General features: G+C 37.0%; 1 protein-coding gene and 1 long non-coding RNA gene across 2 annotated transcripts; one reads left to right on the forward strand and one right to left on the reverse strand.

The window, feature by feature from the left end:
* The first annotated feature begins 3,230 nt into the window (after positions 1-3,230).
* LOC122136261 lies at positions 3,231-15,486 on the forward strand. Its single transcript, XR_006154054.1, has 3 exons — positions 3,231-4,455; positions 5,401-5,597; positions 15,350-15,486. It is a non-coding gene; the product is annotated as an uncharacterized LOC122136261 (long non-coding RNA).
* Positions 6,959-15,530, reverse strand: LOC109111365 (kelch-like ECH-associated protein 1A). Its single transcript, XM_019124298.2, has 6 exons — positions 15,321-15,530; positions 13,441-13,797; positions 10,882-11,558; positions 9,192-9,397; positions 7,610-7,786; positions 6,959-7,510 (listed from the first exon to the last, which is right to left on the reverse strand). Exons 1-6 carry the CDS (start codon positions 15,528-15,530, stop codon positions 7,338-7,340), a joined length of 1,800 nt encoding a protein of 599 aa, XP_018979843.1. The 3' UTR covers positions 6,959-7,337.
* Positions 15,531-19,817: the final 4,287 nt, after the last annotated feature.

The raw sequence follows: 19,817 nt of genomic DNA on the forward strand, positions 1-19,817 counted from the left end.
GGAATTATTGAATAAAGTTGTTATTTTTTGTTTTCTTTGTGTACAAAAAGTATTCTTGTCGCTTCATAACGTTAGGGTTGAACCACTGATGGCAGATGGACTATTCTGACGATGCTTTTCATACTTTTCTGGACCTTGACAGTGTATTTTACTTGGCTGTCAGTCACAAGCCTCCCTGTTTTCATCCAAAATATCTCAAATTGTATTCCGAAGACGAACAAAGCTTTTACGGGTTTGGAACGACATGGGGGTAAGTGATTAATGACAATATTTTCATTTTGGGATAGAGTATCACTTTAATCTCTACTTGTTTACAACTGAAGTTTTCTAAATATCTAATATTTTGGAGGGACAGCCATGCCACATTGAATCACATAAATGACATTTTGGATTCAGAGTTTGTAGCACAGAACATTTTACCTGCAACAATCAAGGAACTTTTTTTTTAAAGTGTTTATTTAGGCTAGTGGTCATCACGTGATAAGTGTACATATTTTTGAATGTTTAATCAAAAATACATTGTATGGGTCAAAATTATGGATTTTTCTTTTATGCCAAAAATCATTAGGATATTAAGTAAAGATCATGTATAGTCATATCCTGACATCAATGGAAAGCTTATTTATTCAGCTTTCAGATGATGTATACATCTCTGTTTCGAAAAATTGGCCCTTATGACTGGTTTTGTGGTCCAGGGACACATATGTGAGAAACAGACTTTGCAAAGCAAAACACAACAACAAAGCTGCAGGTGAACACAGCGTGTCTGTATGTATTGATTTATGTATTATGAATCTCAACAATAGCCTTTAAAATGTCTATTAGATATCACATAATACTGTCATGATACTTTAGAAAAGAACAGCCAATCAAAAGCAAGAAAGGTATCAAGTTAGTAAAGCAGGTTTAAAACAATATCTGAGGCTGGACTTTTTTTGTCGCATGCACCTTGAGTGTGTTGTCTCTACTGGAAAGAGCTTGGACACTTAATCTGGACATTCAAAACCATTTCTGTCTCTTCTTAGTAGCCTCCTCGTCCGAGCACTCACCATTACCGTATCTCACTGGCCGTTACACAGAGAAACCAAAGACTGTGGATGATTCCACTGGGATGATTTGGTGAGAAGCCATAATTATATTAGATTAGGACCCTGCAGCAGACAGCTCATCTTCGACCACCTCGGCACCACAGGTTAGACAACAGAGGAGAAAAAAAGATTAAGTGCAAAGAGGAGGTAGAGGTGCATAGTCATCAAATCAAATCTCAGCCTTTTAGCCATTCGGCTGGCCAGGATCCGCTGCTGACAGGGTTTTTCTGCACAGCCAGAGGTCTTGGATTCTGTCTACATGCTGACTACATATGATCCCTATTAGGGCCTTGCGGGACCCCGCGCCCCTCACTGTCTAACAGAGCAGGTTTGCACAGACTGAGGGCGATGTAAGTGTTAACAGGTACCGCTCTGGCGGCAGTGTTTAGATGCACACATATCTATTGGAATTGGCCGAGGTGGGTATAAATTAGTAGGTCATCTCTTATGTGCTTTGACTTACATGTCAAATTCAATAAGTATTGCTGATGACCAGCATCTGAAGAATTAAGCGTGTTTTGCAGAGGGTTTTGTGAAGCGTTCCATATGCATACATGATGTGTCCATCTTGGTTTTTTGACTTGTGCACTGGAACATGGTCAACACGGGTTCGGCGTCAGCTCTGACATCCAATTTCCAAAGTATGTTACATGGAACCCAACATTAAGGCCCATTCACACCAAGAACAATAACTATAACAATAAACATATTAGCGTCTACATCAATGCATGATAACGTCATGTTTATTATAAGCACACTAATTGGACCCTGATTGGCTGTCATTGTTTTCATCTTTCATCAGCTGGAAAAAAAAATTGTTTTGGAAGTCATTCCAGCAATAACATTGCTCTGTGTCATTATTGTTATAGTTGAGGTGTGGACTCTGCTATACTTTTACATGTTTAAAGAATGAAAGATTAAAAGAGATGACAATAAGATCTCTAAAAGAACAATTTATCTTTAGCAGTTTTTCTACTTGTTGGAAACATGTCATACATGTTAGATGATGTCACGGTTTAAAACCAACATGCTTTCTCTTTCCTGATATAACTCAATGGATTACTGGTAAACAGCAAGGAGAAAGTCTGCAGGAGAGAAGACGTCAACAGGGACAGCAGCAGCGATTATCCAGGTTAAATCTTTATCTAAACTAACTCCAATTGACCAATGTCCTCATGTCTCTAGGGATTGCATTATAGTTTTTATCCACTTACGCAGAGTGGGCATCTGCAGCTGTTCTCATGCAGAGACAGTGGCAGGGAGTGAGAGAGAGAGAGAGTGAGAGAGAGCGAGAGAGAGAGAATTAGGCAGGAATCCTAATTTATTTAGCATTTGTTTCAATGTGACTCATACTATTGCTGTATTAATATTAAATAAATACCTTGGATTTTCATATTAATATAAAGTTTTTCTCACATTAATTCACATCTTTATCCCTCATCCTTTTCGATTCTCATGCACTATTCATTCTCATGCCAAACTCTACAGTATCAGCATGCAACAGTGCCTTACAATTCTCACCGCCAAGTACTAACTGCACAGATATGCTAATATATGCATAAAATTGTGCCATCATCTTGAGTGAAATATGCATATCTTATGGCTGGTACTCACTGCAAGTCCCAGAGGCAAAAGAACTGTAATGTTGCAAGCGGAAGTCATTCCCATCTGAATAATTGATTAGAAATGATTGGCATAAGAGGTGGCATGTGCCCATAGTCGTTTCAGCTGAGACTTTCACCAATGGTCAATGCATCATAAATGACAAAACAACTGGCCATGCAACGTAAACAACACCTTTTTTAAGTTTTATCTTTTCCAAAGAAAATACAATAATGGTTTTAAAAAATGTTTTAGGATTAATTAAATATTGACCAAACAGTGAATTTAGGTTAATAACAGTTTTAAAAAAGATATTTGAAATACAGACAATTTACAAAATATAAATAAACATTGCTTTACATATGCAAAATAACCCGTATTATTATTATTATTGTTATTGCTATTATTATTATTATCATCCGTATGTTGCATTGTGAAATTTGTATTTGTTTGCGCTCCGCAAGTTTAAATCTTGGTTATCTAATTTCAAATGTACTAATTTCTTATTCCCGCAGAGGGAGGGTGAGACGCTGACTTGAACAGCTGCTTCATGACCCAAAAAACTGTCAGTCTTTCCCTGGAATAAATTGTGGAATGTTCCATTTTTTCAGGCAGGGACGCGTAAGGTTCTGTATGCAATGAAAAAGAGCGTAAAGTTCTGAAATTTCTGTTAGTAAGACTGAACTTAATTAAAAAAGACATTTAGTGATCAAGCCAAGCATGTATTAAATATAATTTGAACAACTGAATGCGTCAACGGGAATAATGTCTACATTTCCCCCCGGCTCCGGAAGCCCTCTTTCAGGCAGACCCATAGTAGAATCAATTCACACAGTGGGGAGCTTGAAACCGTCCACTCGTGCTTCTCAGCTTAGTTTGGAAAAATAAGTCTTGAACACAGTTTGGATTTCAAAGTTGTACGATGTGGTCTGCGAGAGAAGTTGCGACGTTCTTGCAGCAATTCAGTCATTCGCTATTTCACACGACCTCCACATTAACACCGTTTAGAGATGGTCTCGTGCATGATGAAACGAGTTTGCGTTTATTAGACCGAGCCGACGCTGTTCTTCAAACACGTATCGAGATAACCATCTTTCTACGTGCTTATGCAGCTGGTATTTCGCAGAGTTAAGTTATGGTTGACATTACGTGACATCGGTCATCCTCGGCTGGACGGGCGTCTGTATTTACATTAAAGTCCATGTTTAGAATGTTATTAAAATACTTGAATGAAATGAAATGAAATATACATAAAATATGCTCTTATCTGGTATTGTGATTAATATGCTAAAATATGTTGTGGACCACTTACATAAAACCTCAGCCACGGCAACTCCAGTTGATTTTATCCCAAAGTCAGGGGCCAAGGACATACAGACAAATCCTGTTACGTGTCGTATAAACTCGAGTTTTATCATTTTAAGACTAGCTTTATATCCTATATATTATCTGTTGCTTAGATTTGGTGTGCGAATTATTCACAGGACGTTCAGTGAGCAACTTTTTAAAGGAACATATATTTAAATATCTGTTATGTGTACATTTATATTCAAAAGTGTGAAATACAGTATTTTGACGATGCACGCTCAGATACAGATACAGATCGAGCAGTTGTTGCTATGGTTACCCTTTACGCAGGCTACGCGTTTTCTGTGCGAGCGGATACATTGTAAATGTTTGTGATTACTGAACCGTTGCAAGGATTTCACATCTCTGAAGTGTAAAGAAATATTACATTTTACACTTATGATTGACATCTGTCAAGGTTAGTTGGATGTGTTGTGACTTAATCATCAAGCCAGCAACGACAAATGCATATTATTTAAGCCTTAAAAAGTAGTCTAGAACTTAAATATGACAATTGATGTATGCGCAGGACTGATGTTTTATTTATTTAAATTAGGCGGTGACATTATAGCTATTTTATCATTTTTTCCCCCCACATGAGGACAAAAGCAGCACGGGTAAACAGTCATTTTGTCATTGCTGTCAGCCCCAGAAAGGATCCTAGCGCCTCCTATGTGTGAATGTGAAGATTAACACATTAATTAACACTACATAGAAGTAGGCCCAGTACCTTTAACACAGGTAAACCGATTAAGTTGATCCACCTTTATTTCCAACGCGGAAGTTAGCTATTTCCTGTAGGATAAATGTGTCTTCCGATTTAGCCGATAGACAAGAGTGCACTAAACCAGTGTGTTTACAATTATAATAATAGATTAAAATAATATGATAACAAATACTAGTTTGCAACATCAAGCAGCATAAAGGACTGTTTTTGTACACTTAAAAAAATAACTTGAAGTGGAAGACACCGGAAACCTGCCACATTCGAATTACAAATGCCCGCCTTACGTTACAAATAAAGTCAACAGGCCTACAGAACTACGTATTTCAATTCTTTTGTTCAGTTATATTGCTAATATCAGGGTGTAAAGATAACTTGTGGTTTTTGCGTATTTATGTGACTCTCTTGGATGCGGCAACTGACAATAATATCCATTAACAACATGAACGTGTGGATGTGTCTGTGTACTGGAGAGTGCGTCATACTTTGCTGTGTGAGTCATCAGATATATTGTTAGGCTCGGGGAAGAGACGGCCCCTGCTCTCCGTCCAATCAGAGTTCAGGATGAGCCAAAACAAGGCCTTGTGTTCTTACCCACACTCTTATGTGTCTCTCAGCATGTGTGTTTGTGTGTGACAGATCCACTGCCCGCTGATCACACATCTCACATCCTGCCACACGGTGAGGATTTGCCAGCCAGCCGCCCAAGGACTGGAATCTGTTTGCCCAGTATGCCAGTGTTGACATGACACCTCATGATTTGATACGGATAAAGCCAGGAACCTGCAGAAATAAAGTGGAGCCCCTGTGTTTGTGGATTAAACAGTTATCACTAGGTAAGCAAACCATTGAGTCTCACCGTGGAAATGTAACGAGCCTCTCTCTGTAAACTATGACATGTGGAGACAGTGAGTAGGAATCACAAACCTTGCTCTAACACAGCAGCAACAAACCTAACCATAACAATACAAACGCTTAACACATTACGGTTTACAAAAGTTTCCACGTGTGCTGGTTTCCCTGAGACAAAATGCAAAAATGCACTGAAACCTGTGGATGAGGCAAAGCAAAGAAAGGCTCTGGCAGTTTCTGTAAACAAGCCTTTGACGGATGACTAATATTGTGACATCACAACAATAATTGTCTTTATTACTTTAAAAAAATAGCACACAAACTGTTGTCATGCAAAAAATAACTATTCAAAAAAGGGACAAATTATTTTTCTAAACTAATCTCTGAAAGATTTAATCAAACTAAAGTTTCTGAATGATTTAATTACTCAAATGAATTAACACTGTTTATCATTGTAATCATTAATATAGAACACCTGCATTAAAATCATGTCAATTTACTGTACATCACTTCATTCAATACTAAGGGCCTGTGCCAATACACACACTTGCTCTCTTGGCCACTACAAAGTGCACAAGACTGTCCCAGGTCTGAATAATGCCAAAGCTCAGTGGCTTTTAACGCACTAAAGAATTCTAGGCTAAGCATATCCCATCATTCTTTATGTTCAGCAATTGAACGATTTTGAGGAAAACTTTAAATTATATAAAAGTTAAATGAATTCGATATTACATATAATTTGGCTTTAAAACATAGGTGTTGAAATTTTTTTTTTTTTGGTACAGAATGTTAGTAACTGTTTTTAACTATTTACTGTAGAAGCAGCACATTTAAATTGTTGTGGCGTCATCTGTTACATATACACTGGTGAACAGACATCCAGAAGCTTATTTTAAAGTGCAAAGTATTGAAAATCAAAATGTGTAAGTAAAGATCTGTAAAACTTTACAAGTGCAAAGACACGTGTTGGTATGGTTGAGACGTGCTCCCATTGCATTTGCAAGTAGAAGTCCGCCACCTAGTGGTGAAAAGTAATTATGGTAACACTTTTTATGAAGCCTGTTGCATATGGGCTATGCATAAAGATATTTCTAATGCATTATTGGTATCTGTGATTTTTTTTTTAATTACATGTAATATAATATTTACCTATTTATCATAATAGTATTATAAAATGAAATTATAATTATTATTATAAGGTGTTTTTTTTGTAATTAATGTTTGGTTTAATATCTTTTTTTTTTAGATTTTTTTTTTGATTTATTTTTCCTGTCTTGGATTAAAATGTTACTGCTAACACTCCTGACAGCAGAGATCCCAAAGTCGTCAGAAACGAAACCCAAACTTTCTTTAGATATCAGTGTTTAATCAGGTATGCACATTAAAAAGTGCATTTACAGGCATGAAAAGTATTATAGAACGAGCTCACAAAATTACGTATTTAGCAGTTCAACAAAATTATTGTGTGTGTCTCAGTCACAGGATATTCATTTAGTCCATATAAAGTGATCAGAGGTTCATTAATCCAGTGATTATCAACGTTTCTCTCTTTAAATCACACACACTTTGTAGAGAAGGAAGATCTATCAAAAAAAAAAAAAATTCAAATGAACCTAAATTACATACAAATGTCCTTATTGGCATTACATGCATTAAGTCGTTTGAAGGAAATGCAACATGTGCTTTTTTCAAAATGGCACAAGTTCACAGGTCAAACTTCTACATTACATCTCCTCGTCCTCATCCTCCTCTGGCAGGATTCCAGGACAGGGTTCCATGGTTACAGCAACACCCATTCCACTGCGCTCAACGGGCATATCTGTTACATACGTCCATACATTACTGCCTGGACAGTAGCACTCCACACTGGACAAGAAACCCCCCTGATTAAATCCACCTGAAATGGAATAATATTTATATTTATGCATTTAGCAGACACTTTCATTCAAACCAACTTCCATTGCCTTCAAGGTATCAGTTCATGCATCCAGCTCACCTAACGCATAAATCTTGCATTGGTAGACTGTGACTCCATGTGCACTGCGGCAGTGGTTCATAGAGGCCATGGGTTCCCACACGTCTCGAGTGACATTATATCTCTCCATCGTTTTGAGCTGGGTTTGACCATCATAGCCACCAACTGCATAGAGGTAGTTATCCATACACACCACCCCTACAAACAGAACAAACACCAGACAGCTTAGTGCATATAAACTAGTGATTATTTCATTAATACAAAAAATCTGAAGTATTTTCTTTTTTCTTAGTACAAGGAGCTCCCTGCCATACAATTAAAGTGAATGGTGAGCAAGTATGTCAACAATTCCAAAGCAGTATTTTCATTGTGTAACTTACATTTCAGTCTGTTTCAAACACACACAGCTACCATATAGCTTCAGAAAACTTGGAATAAACACTAGTGGTCAAAATAGGTTTCTTATGCTCACCAAGTAAACATTTATTTAATCAATTGAAAGGTTTTTTTTTTTTTTAAGATTTTTAGGATACATTAAATTCATGTGATATATCAGCAAATACATTTATAATGTCACAAAATATTTATGTTTCAAATAAATGCTGGTCAAATATTAAGCACTAAAATCCATTTTCAACATTCATAATAACTGTCCCAATAATAATTGACCACTAAAATGAGCAAAACATTACAAAAATCTTATTTATTCAAAACTTTTGACTGGTAGTGTATGTATGCACTACTTTTATGATGCTTATTTTTGAGCTGGACAGCTCCTGGTCCCCATCTATGTTCTTTATGTGGAATAAGCAGTGTGAACATTCTTTAAAACTAAACCTTTTTTATTAAATAGTAGAAAAAAAAAACAACAATATAAGGGTTTTGGAACAATATAAGGGTTTATAAATCATGGCAGAATTTCCATTCCTGCATGAAATGCACAATGCACAGCTGCTGAACCCTGCACGTCATTATGTTGACTGCACAGCTAATTCTTCAACTCTTCTGATATGAATTATTAACTGACTATGCCACCGTTTCAGCAATTACAGATTATTGTGTTAGCTGCAGGGTCAAGCAGCTCTGGGAAGCAGGCATTTCTAGAAGTGCAGTCACCATCATGGACATTTTTAAAAACAGTTTCATTCATCTTTTTTATTGATTAACTTAAGAATGGAAAGATTTAAGCATTTTTGTTTACTAAGAAAGTTTTATGTTATTTAATTCATGTTTGATTCAGATTTATTTATTAAGCAGACACTTATTTACAGTGACTTACAAATGAGAAATATAAAAAGTGATTCATCTTTTGAAGGTAATAACGGCAGAAGTGCTGACAATATAAAGTTTCAGTCATTGTCTAGAACAGTACTATGTTTCAACTTTAATAGTGTTTTATGTTGTTGCAGGTTGTAACAACATGCTGTAAAATGCCAGTTGATTAGATATGATGTGGTCTTTTGCTCTCTTATTTTCATATTGTTCTCTTTAGTCACTTTAATATAATCGCACCATTCACACGGTACATCATATGTGGTTAACATGTCAAGTAAAAGAAAACCGTTCCAACTCATTAGTTTGATAAATGGTGCAGTTTATTTACCGAGACCGCTCCGAACTGTGTTCATAGGTGCCACGTGCTGCCAGGTGTTCGTGTCTGGTTGATAGCGCTCAACCGTGTTCCATCGGTTGTCCCCGTCGAATCCTCCAACCACATACAGACTTCCCCCACACGCGACGACACCGGCCCCCAGCCGCGCCACTGACATAGGGGCCACAGATGTCCAGCGGTTTGTCTCTGGGTCATACCTGTGAAAACAATAAGCAGGAAATCCTTAGAAACCAGTTAAGATATTGTCGTCAAGGAATATGATTTCCTAGAAACAGCAATGAGGAAGTCAATACAAAAGAGATGACAATGATATCTAGTGCCAAATACCAATCATAACTGCAAGCACTTGCCATGAGTGGATATATGACAAAATGTCACAATTTAAAAAAAAACAGCCTTCAGCAAGAAGAGGTTGCATTTAACCTGCCAACAATGCAGTATATCCGTTTAAAAGCTTGTGAAGACAGCTACTGTTACCCAAGAGTGTCTCTCTTCTGAGTCTTGAATTTCACACATCTTTGAAATTGTAGATGATCTATCGACGTTCATTGTTTGAATTTGCGTCTCTAACTCTAATTCCTAAATAGAATAAATGTACTGTCTCTCCCTGCATTCCTGGACAGATTAACGTTTGATTTGAGCTGCTCACTCAGTCGTAAATAATCCTCGATAGGATTCACATGGCTCTGTTATGAATCTGAACTTGTGCTTGTCTATTAAAATCTTCTCAAAAACTCCAGAAATCCACAGTTAAAATAAGACATAAAAGATAGTTAATGAGGTTTATGCCACTTACATGTTACATACTTTTGAATAAATAAAAATATAATTTTTTTGTAATTTGCAAGCAAAGTCATTTAGACATTTCCCCCAAGACTAATTAAAAACAATTTGCTTATTTCTCATCATTAGCAAGACTATTAATTAAGTTTAGGTCACAGTAGTTTGCTTCCTTATGTAAATGCTATGTTCCAATAACCTTTTCATGATAAATATAGCAACCCAATACAATATAGTTACAATACCCAATACAATACCTCCTTTCAATTGTGATATTTAGATGTACTGTCATATAGTACTTGACAAACAACATGTCGCTTCTGTTTTGAGTTACTGATGAAACCCTATAAATACTGTAGAGTTCAAGTAAGTCGACACTGTGCTTACTGTCTAATAAGTATAAAATATTCATATCATTACACTTATTGTGGAGAAATGTGTTTCTCCTGAAAGGCCTAACCCGACTCTGTGCTGTGGAATGTGCGTTATGAAACAGATTTGCCTGGAGCTTGTTAGTCAAGAGTGACTTTTCTGAAAAGAACTGAGCAAAATGATCTCTACACTCTGATGGAAGGTGCTTGTTTCAAATCAAAACACTTCCTGTAACCGACGAGGGACGTATCACAAGTGTAGCGTGTAACACAACCCTTCTGCTAATATTTCATTTTTATCTCGTACAAAACGTTCTGTGTGAATGTTCGGACAGGTGTGCAACGTAGTCTTCAGTGTAATACAAACTCCTTCAACCAAGTTTTAATCTGTCACTCTGCACTGTGCTAATGTTTTGATTCCGCTAGCATAAGAATAATAGAAAGGAAATAGAATATAAAGGGGAAAAACCCTACATCGTAAAAGAGACAACACAAAACCTTTTCGAGTTTTCTTCCTGTCTCAGCCTCACCTCTCAACGCTGTTGTGATGTGTAGAGGCATGTGAACCCCCTACGGCATAAATGCTGCCGTCAATGACCCCGACACCCACTCGGTTTCTGGGTGTGTTGAGCGGAGCCAGCTGGGTCCACTGGTTAGTCATGGGGTTATAGCAGGACAAAGATCTAGACTCCGTGTTGTTCTGGAGAGAGAGATTCCGTCCCCCGACCGTATAAAGGAGCCCGAACAACACACATGCCCCGAGCCCGCTACAAGGAGATCCCATGTCAGCTAGATTTATCCAGACATTCTTCCGTGGGTCGAAGGCTTCCAGAGAGTCCAGAGAGTGTTGCTTGTAACCTCCTGCTATGTAGATGAGCTGCGTCCCACGATGAGGAGCTGGCGGCAGGGGTTTTCGAAGAGCCATCTCCTGGAAGATCTTGGACAAGAAGTCCTTGCAAGAGTTGGCCTTGCTGAGGATGGGACAGGACTGCAGTTGTCTTTTGAGGAATGTGGGTGGAAGGGCATAGATGTGGACCGCGTTGAGTAGGGCATGGAAGTACTGCGCTCGGCTTTCTGCATCCCAGCGAACCCAGTCGATGCAGGCCTTGTAGACCTCGGACTCACAGAGCACCTTTAGACTGTCCTGACTGATCAGCTCCAGAAGCTGGCAATGGGACAAACTGAAGAACTCTTCCTCTTTGGTTACCTGTGACACGGAAAAATATATATACAGTACATGAATATATGGACATATGAGTTCAAGTTGGTCATGCAGATTCACTACTTTGACCAACAGAAAGAAATTTTGGGTTGAAAGTGGCTTCTGTGTGAACATGCTGTATACATTGCTACACTATTGATGATAGCCAATTGACCTTTTTTCTGCAAGTTTTTCTAATGTAATTTTCTAATGTGATTTCTAAGAATCATCTGAGAGCTAACAAATCTCATTCTTTTTCAATCCAAAAACCGTGACTTTAGACACTTCTTGTTTTGACATGACTGACACCAAGTTATGGGTTCCTTTTCTTCATTTTTTGCCACCAAAGCCTATTTTAATGGTAAATACAGGATGGTTTAAAAAAAATGATAAACAATATAGAAACTCTTGAAGGACGGAAGATAAGCAATGAACAAGGACTTTTAACAATGGACCCTTTTCACATTTCAGGGTTTCTCAGAAGCACAGGTCATCAATGGTAAACAAAAACTAATATATACATACATATTAGTGCTGTCATACGATTAATCACATCCAATTGCATCCAAAATAAAAGTTTTTGTTAATACATAATACATATTAAATATATTTATATTATTATATAATTTATATAAGTATATCCATATAAATACATTAAAAAAATATTTTCAAAATATATTATGTATGTGTGTGTGTGTGTTTTAATAGATATACACAGTAGTACACTTTTATTTTGGATGTGATTAATCGTTTGACAAAATTAAATACATTAAATATTTTTAAAGTGAAAAAAAAAAAACATTTATGATGTTAAAGGGTTACTAATTTGTCTCCTCTGTGTCTCTTCACATCACCGTAGCGCCATTTTGGAGAATATCCGCTGAACGCAAACTGTGTACGCTATTCTGTGTCAGCTGCAACACAAGGATACGTTTTCTATGTGTATTTACGCTTTGATTTGAACAAAAAAAGCACATCCATGCAGCGCGGCTGACACAGAATAGTGTACATAGTTTGCGTTCAGTGGATGTTGTTCACCAAAATGCCGCTATGGTGATGTGGACACAGAGGAGATGAATTGTTGAATAAAAATTATTTTTGTTTTCTTCGCATACAAAAAGTATTCTCGTCACTTCATAACATTACAGTTGAATCACTGATGGCAGACGTACTATTTTGATGATGCCTTTCATACTTTTCCGGACCTTGAGTGCAATTTACTTGGCAGTCAATGGGACAGTCACAAGCCTCCCGGTTTTCATCCAAAATATCTTAAATTGTGTTCCGAAGACGAACAAAGCTTTTACGGGTTTGGAACGACATGGGGGTAAGTGATTTATGACAAAAATTTCATTTTGGGGTGGAGTATCCCTTTAAAAACTGATGAAATGCAGTCTGTTAAAAGTGGCCATTACTGTTAAAAGTGGCCATTGGAGTTGTGTGGACCACATTTACTTTGGTAATTTTTGAGCACTATAGTATGATTCACCATCCATTTTATATGGAAAAGAGCTGCTTTCACATTCTACCTAACCTCCTTTATTTTCTTTTTATGAATGAAGAAAGAAAATAATGTGGGTTGTAGTAACATGAAGGTGAGCAAATGATGATAAAATAATAGTTTTTGGGTGAACAATTTCTGTAATGCCTGATTCATTTGGACAGCTGGATCATTTATACTAATCAATATCCATCTGCAAGACCTAAGTTTCATTGACAAAGCAATTAGGTACACACAGTGCCATTCTCTATAGCCTTCATTCATTCAAAGACTAACTGTTACAGGTCATTGGCTGAGTAGTACAGTTACTTAAGAGAGCACAATAGGTGGCAACTATCGATCTCTGCTAACTGACACTTCGGTGAACGGAGTCCATGGGGCACGCACCTCACTGAAGTGAGTGTTGATATACTCTTGTGTGCGAAGGTGCAGATCGGTGCAGCCAATCTCCTCCGCAAATCTCGAGATGCCTATGACATTTGATGGCTCCAGGTTCTTCGTGAGGAAATCGCAGCACGCTTTGGCCACCTCTTCCATCTGATAGCGCATCGCAGTCAAGAGGACGTGAAGAACGCACTTCTCGCCCACTGTTATACGGGAGGTGTAGGCAAAGTCAATGAGGCGGCTGATGACCTGAGGGCACACGTCTCGCAGGGTGACCTCCGAGGCATGGCATTCCTTGAAGTTACTGGTGAACATGGCTTTGAAGTAAGGACTGCAGGCAGCCAGCACCAGTTTATGCACCTGGGGAATGTAGACACTTGTTCATGACTGGGGTAAAAAAAAAAAACGGGCAGAAAACACCTGAAACTAAATCATGAGAGCTGTATGTGCCATATTCTCATAATTACAATCAAATGCCTTAACATGTACTAACATAATTCCACACTTGTAATGAGGACAATTTATCTTTGTGCACTGTAATTTGCAGTGCCAGGGACATATCATATTAAAAATAACTATAACACACTGAACCTGTTTCTTGATATTCAAGCAGTGAACGCTATGTAGTTTACTATACTAAATACTAGAGAAGAAAAGGTATACGCTGATATTAAATCTAACTGATATAATAAGGTCCTTTTTTGTATTGTTAAGGGCAATACCTGATAAATGGATGATATTAAAATTCTATACTATTTTGTCTAAATAAACTAAAAACACTAAAACCTATATGCTACATGAATTTAGGCATCAAAACATTAGAATGTACAATATGAAGAATGCACAAACATATTTTTTTTTGAAGCACATAAATTACACAGGCCCTTTTATAGCAATATAATGCTTTTGTGTAATATTAAATTTTATAATAATGTTTGCTTTTGTACTTTGCATAGAAAATATACACCACCGTTTAAAGATTTATGGTCAGCAAGTTAAATACTTTTATTTAGCAAGGATGCATTAAATTGATCAAAAGTTAAATACATTTACATTATTGCAAAATATTTTTATTTCAAATAAATGCTGTTTTTTTAACCTAAAGACTCCTGGAGAAAACAATTCTTAAACAACAAATCAGTACATTACAATGATTTCTGAAGAATAATCTGATACTGAAGACTGGAGTAATGACTGCTGAAAATTCAGCTTTGCCATCACAGGAATAAATTAACATAATTAAAATAGTCATTTTAAAATCTAATAACTTTATACAACATTGCTGCTTTTACTGTACTTTTGGATAAATAAATGCAACCTTGGTTAAGTTTGCAGAGACTTACTTCAAAAAAAAAAAAAAAATCTTGCTAGCCTTAAGGCCCGTTCACACCAAGGACGATAACTATAAAGATAACGATAAAGATATAGTTCTAAAAATCGTTTTCAGTATTAAAGAACAGCAGAGTCCACACCACAACTATAACGATAAAGACAAAGAAAAAACGATATCGTTGGAATCACTTTCAAAACGTTTTTTTTTTTTTTTCCAGCTGATGAACGATAAAAAAAATTGACAGCCAATCAGAATCCATCCTGCTGTAACGAGCTCGAGAATTTGAATCGGCAGACGAGCGTGCGCTTAGAATAAACAGAAGATATAGTTCACTGGTGTGGACGCTAATATCGTTATCTTTATAGTTATCTTTATAGTTATCGTTCTTGGTGTGAACGGGCCAACTGACCTGTGCTGAAATAGGTGGTCTCATGGCACTTTAAGTAGAATAAAACAGCTTTTCTATGGCATTGATCCTTTTAAACATTTTTTGTCAAACATGCTATTCAAGCATTCTTGCACATTTGCAACCAAATTCAATTTCTCTTACCTTAAAATCCACTATCTTGTCTTTGTAAGTTACATGTAGAACCAGATCACAGAGCAACTCATGATGGCGGAGCTCGTCCATGATCTGCATGGCTCTAAAGGGATGACTTTCAACTGTGTAATCCAAGTAACCATGACCCCTCATGGAGGGCACCACGATGGCAGAGAAATCCTCATCTTTGATGGGCCTCTTCTTTCTTGGACATATCATTCTCCGAGACCTAGAGTGTCACTGATATAAGTAGGAAACGGATGGGGACTGCAGTGGAACAATGTCTAAATCCATCCACGTGTCATAAAGAAATAAAGGCACAACTGATGATCACTTAGGGATAGAGAGCCATGTTTCTTCTGCCTGGTTAGAAGTCCACCATACCAAGTTTCTGTATCAAGCCAAGTTGGCATTGTTGAAATATTACATGCTGTTTCCCTTAAATCAGACAAATCTTGCTGTTTGTCTTGTATAGATGAGGTAAACAGTCATTTTTATACTCTGGAGGATGTACAAGCAAAGTTATCTTAAAGATTCTTTTAAGCACACGCATTAAAAATGCAATATTCTTTTCTTCCAAAAGGTTATTGTCCTCTGAGATGGTTTGTGCTCTTTTCACCCTGTGAAAAACAGAGATACAACATTGAGAATTGTTTTGTTTATCCCTCCAGTTCTTTCATTGTTTATCAAATGCATAATTGAATATAGCCAAGATGATCGAGGAAGATATCTTAGATATAAAACTAAACAAACACTACATGGAACAAGTGATATACAAAGAATACAATGGCAGCATTACGTAAATCCTGAAGAGGCAATTTCTACTATAACAATGTGTACAAGAAACTGTCTTTAATTACAGTCTATGCTGACAGTTGCACGGACTTGGCTGAATCAGATTTCACTTCCCTATTCTTTGATAGATGTCAAGCTGACTTCAAAAAAAGGAAAAGATCCAAGCCACACCCTTATTCACAGATGCAACATGTGATTTCCTGCATTGTACAGGCAATACAGGAAAACCATGCTTGTGGCACAACTGGAATAGTTGTGCATCAAAAGACCTTTGTGCACACTAACATGGTTTTCAAGTGAGGGCCAAAGTCTCTGTTGTTGATCAGTCTAGAAGTTGTTGCTCATCATATTTTTTTCATGGGTTATATAACGTCCCACACTTGCAGGTCATCTCTGCTGCTCTTATTGCACAATCCAGAGTGCTGAGGACACACTTATTTGTCTTAAAGCAGGGTTTATCACAAGACAACACTGCCAGCCATGGCTTCTTTTGGAACTAATAGAAGCTTCTTCAGTCATGGCCTCCATCCCTCATAAAGGCTCATTGTGTCATGCTCCCACATGCCATATTGCTAAGCCAGACTTTAACATGCTGAATTGTGCACATTAGCACCATGGCTTTGTTGGGATTAACCATTAACTCGCTGAGTGTCAGGTTATTTGAAAAATTATAGAACAGAAAGTGAAAAGCTGGAACTTTTTGTGGAAGGTGCTGCCAAGTGAACTTTTGTCCTGTTAACTATGTTGTGCTGCGGAAGATGATGCAATTAAATGCATAGTCATTATTTGCCTAGCTTCATGTTGTTTGAAACCTACATACTGTGTCTGTGGAACAAAACGGTTGACATTTTTGAAGAACCTTTACACTGCAGTTTTTATACAATGGCTATGTTTACATGTCCACCATTAGTCAGACTCAGGGTGAGGAATTACTTGGATTAAGATAAGTTTACATGACACGGGCAAACCCCAATTTGCAATCCTGCTTTTCAAGGCTACTTTGATGACTCACTAATAAATGTGGTTCTATCTGTACCTGTTCACTTGTTCCCCAAACTATAACATAAAATGTTCACTGTTCACTGTTCGTTGCTGGTTCCATTTGTCAAATGCAAAAATGTTCTAGAGTACTAAACCTACCTCATTCATATGCAGCACTAGCACATGTACACTTGCTGCTTAAAAATGTGTCAAATTCTTGAAACAATGTGAGATTTTTTGGATGATCCAGTTAAGGAGGTTTAGCTTGCTTTCCTCTTCTTATGAATGTTTTCATTTTATTTGATCTATATATTCATTTACTATTTTTATTAGATTTTATAAATAATATTTATTTTATATTCATTAAATGTATTCATTCATTTTGGTTTTCCTCTGTTTTTTTCCCTCTTGTTTGGTGGTATATGTGAAATTTTCTGTAAATGGTAAATTTCTGTACATTTTCTGCTCTATAATGCTCTCTGAAAGTGTTTGTACATAATCATTTCTGTTTCTTTAATAAAAAAGCACACTTTGACAAGAGTGCATTAAATGCGATTAAAGCATATGCACTCTCATATAAGTGTAAATAAATGTGCATTTTACTGCGATTATGGTTACTCAGATTACAAGCATAATTATATTAACATAATCACAGTATCCTGTTTACATGAGCTCCAACTTAACCGCAGTACTGCTCTAACTGCATTATAGGAGTGCATGCAAACATAGCCAGTTCATAGTGGCCACATCTGACAAGCTCCAAAAAGCAGAAAACACAAAAAAAGTACTGATGTCACTTGTGTGCAGTATTCCTATTCATTCAAAAGTTATTCACTGATATTAATTTCCACCAAAAATCATGTCTAGCCTCTGCTCATGTACAGACTTAAAAAAAAACTCATGTCCACTGTGCCTTGCAGTGTTTTTGTTCTTTATGGAGCTTGACAGATGTGGTCACATGAACTGATTAAAAAAAGTCTTTAAAAATTGTATTTTTGTCCTCTGCAAAACAAACAACTTGGAAATTGCATGAGATAAGTAAATAATGAAAGATTTTTTCAATTTGGGCTGGACTATGCCTTTAATAAAACTAAGTCCTCATCACTTATGGGATTTCCAAGGAAAGCGAGAGGGAGGGAGAGTGCGATTCCACTGTGTCACAGTTATATAGCTGAGGTCAGCAAGAGGACAAAACACCTCATTGATAACTGCACCATGACACATATCCATTGCCCTGATAGAGAGCCAGTCAATCTATGAGCAGTCTGGAAGGTGTTCATGACTACGTGGAAAACTGTGAATCATAAAGACATTGGGTACATGGCAGGGTGGTGATGATGATCACTGACCTAGAATCAGGCTGATGGGAAATTCTTTGTTCAGACGAAGTTCTAAGTACACTGAATTTCGTGCACAATGGTCGTAATCTACAGTACTAGTTATCTTGGAAAGAGTCAGATGTGCTCTGTCACACACGCACACACCATAGGAATGCACTGCAATGTGACTCATAGAGAGATGACTACTAACAGTTCAGTTAGCTTAGGACAATTAGGATCACCTGATGGCCCAGGGCCAGTGAGTTTCAGGACAGCCGACTGAACAGTCAGACCAGTGCTGCAATTTGCCACTATGTCAATTATGAGGTCCTGCCTGGTGACCCAGTTGGAGGTTTACAGTATTTCATAATAACAACCAGCTAATTGTACTTTATCCCTTACATAAATGCTATTATTAGTGAGTAAATAATAATAAATAAAAACTAATCTACTGCACATTAACAGAGGGATTACAATTTGCAATTAGCGTTGAGTAACTTACATTTTAGACAATACTGCCAGTTACTTACTATTTGTGCTTTGTCAATGAAAATAGCTGCAGTTAAAAAGGGGACAATCAACACAAAGCAGTTGTTTTATTATTAAATGAATTAGTGTTTTATACTTGTTCGCTGAATGTATGATTTAATGATTTGCTCATAAAAACAGTTGCATGTCGCCACCTACTGGCACAACAGTGTCTCTCAAAAATGGAAATAGTGATTACGGCAAAAGGAAGATTTGCTAAGCACACTTTCGCTTAATCGCATAATAAAAGATTTTTTTATTATTATTACATTGTGTCCATTTAGTGGTCAAAAAGAACAACACTTACAAATCAGCCACATTTTATCTCTGCAAATGATTATTTATAAATTTTCTTTTTATTTATTTATTAATAAATAATAGTCATTGTCAAAAGTGATTAGAAGGTGTTTGGGTGTGTTTACACTAAAAAAAAATAATAAATAAAAAATAATAAAAAAAAATTAATCAAAATTTGCAATGTCGATTTTGACGTTTCATGTGAGATTCACACTGGAATTACCATACGTTTAGATTTATGCATGTAGCAGACGCTTTAACTTACAGTGCATTCAGGCTATACATTCTGCGACAACGCAATGCTCTACCACTGATCCACAGGAACACACCATATTCAAAAAAAAAAATTAAAATATAATTAAAAAACCCAGTTAAAAAGTCTCTCTTTTCCTCCAGATTGTGGTCACATGGTTATCAGCTCCAATATCAATCTTCAATAATTGAGTTTCGGCGTCAGACATAACATCGCTACACGATCGCTCGGACGAGTTTGTACATAGCGCAGAACATCGAAAACCCGGAGTAGACTTCATGCCAAGTGATTGCACAAAGCTTTGAGAGCGGGAGGGGCCGTTCCGCTCCACTA

The sequence above is a fragment of the Cyprinus carpio genome, chromosome B2, assembly GCF_018340385.1.
Source record: "Cyprinus carpio isolate SPL01 chromosome B2, ASM1834038v1, whole genome shotgun sequence".
Classification (NCBI taxonomy): Eukaryota; Metazoa; Chordata; class Actinopteri; order Cypriniformes; family Cyprinidae; genus Cyprinus; species Cyprinus carpio.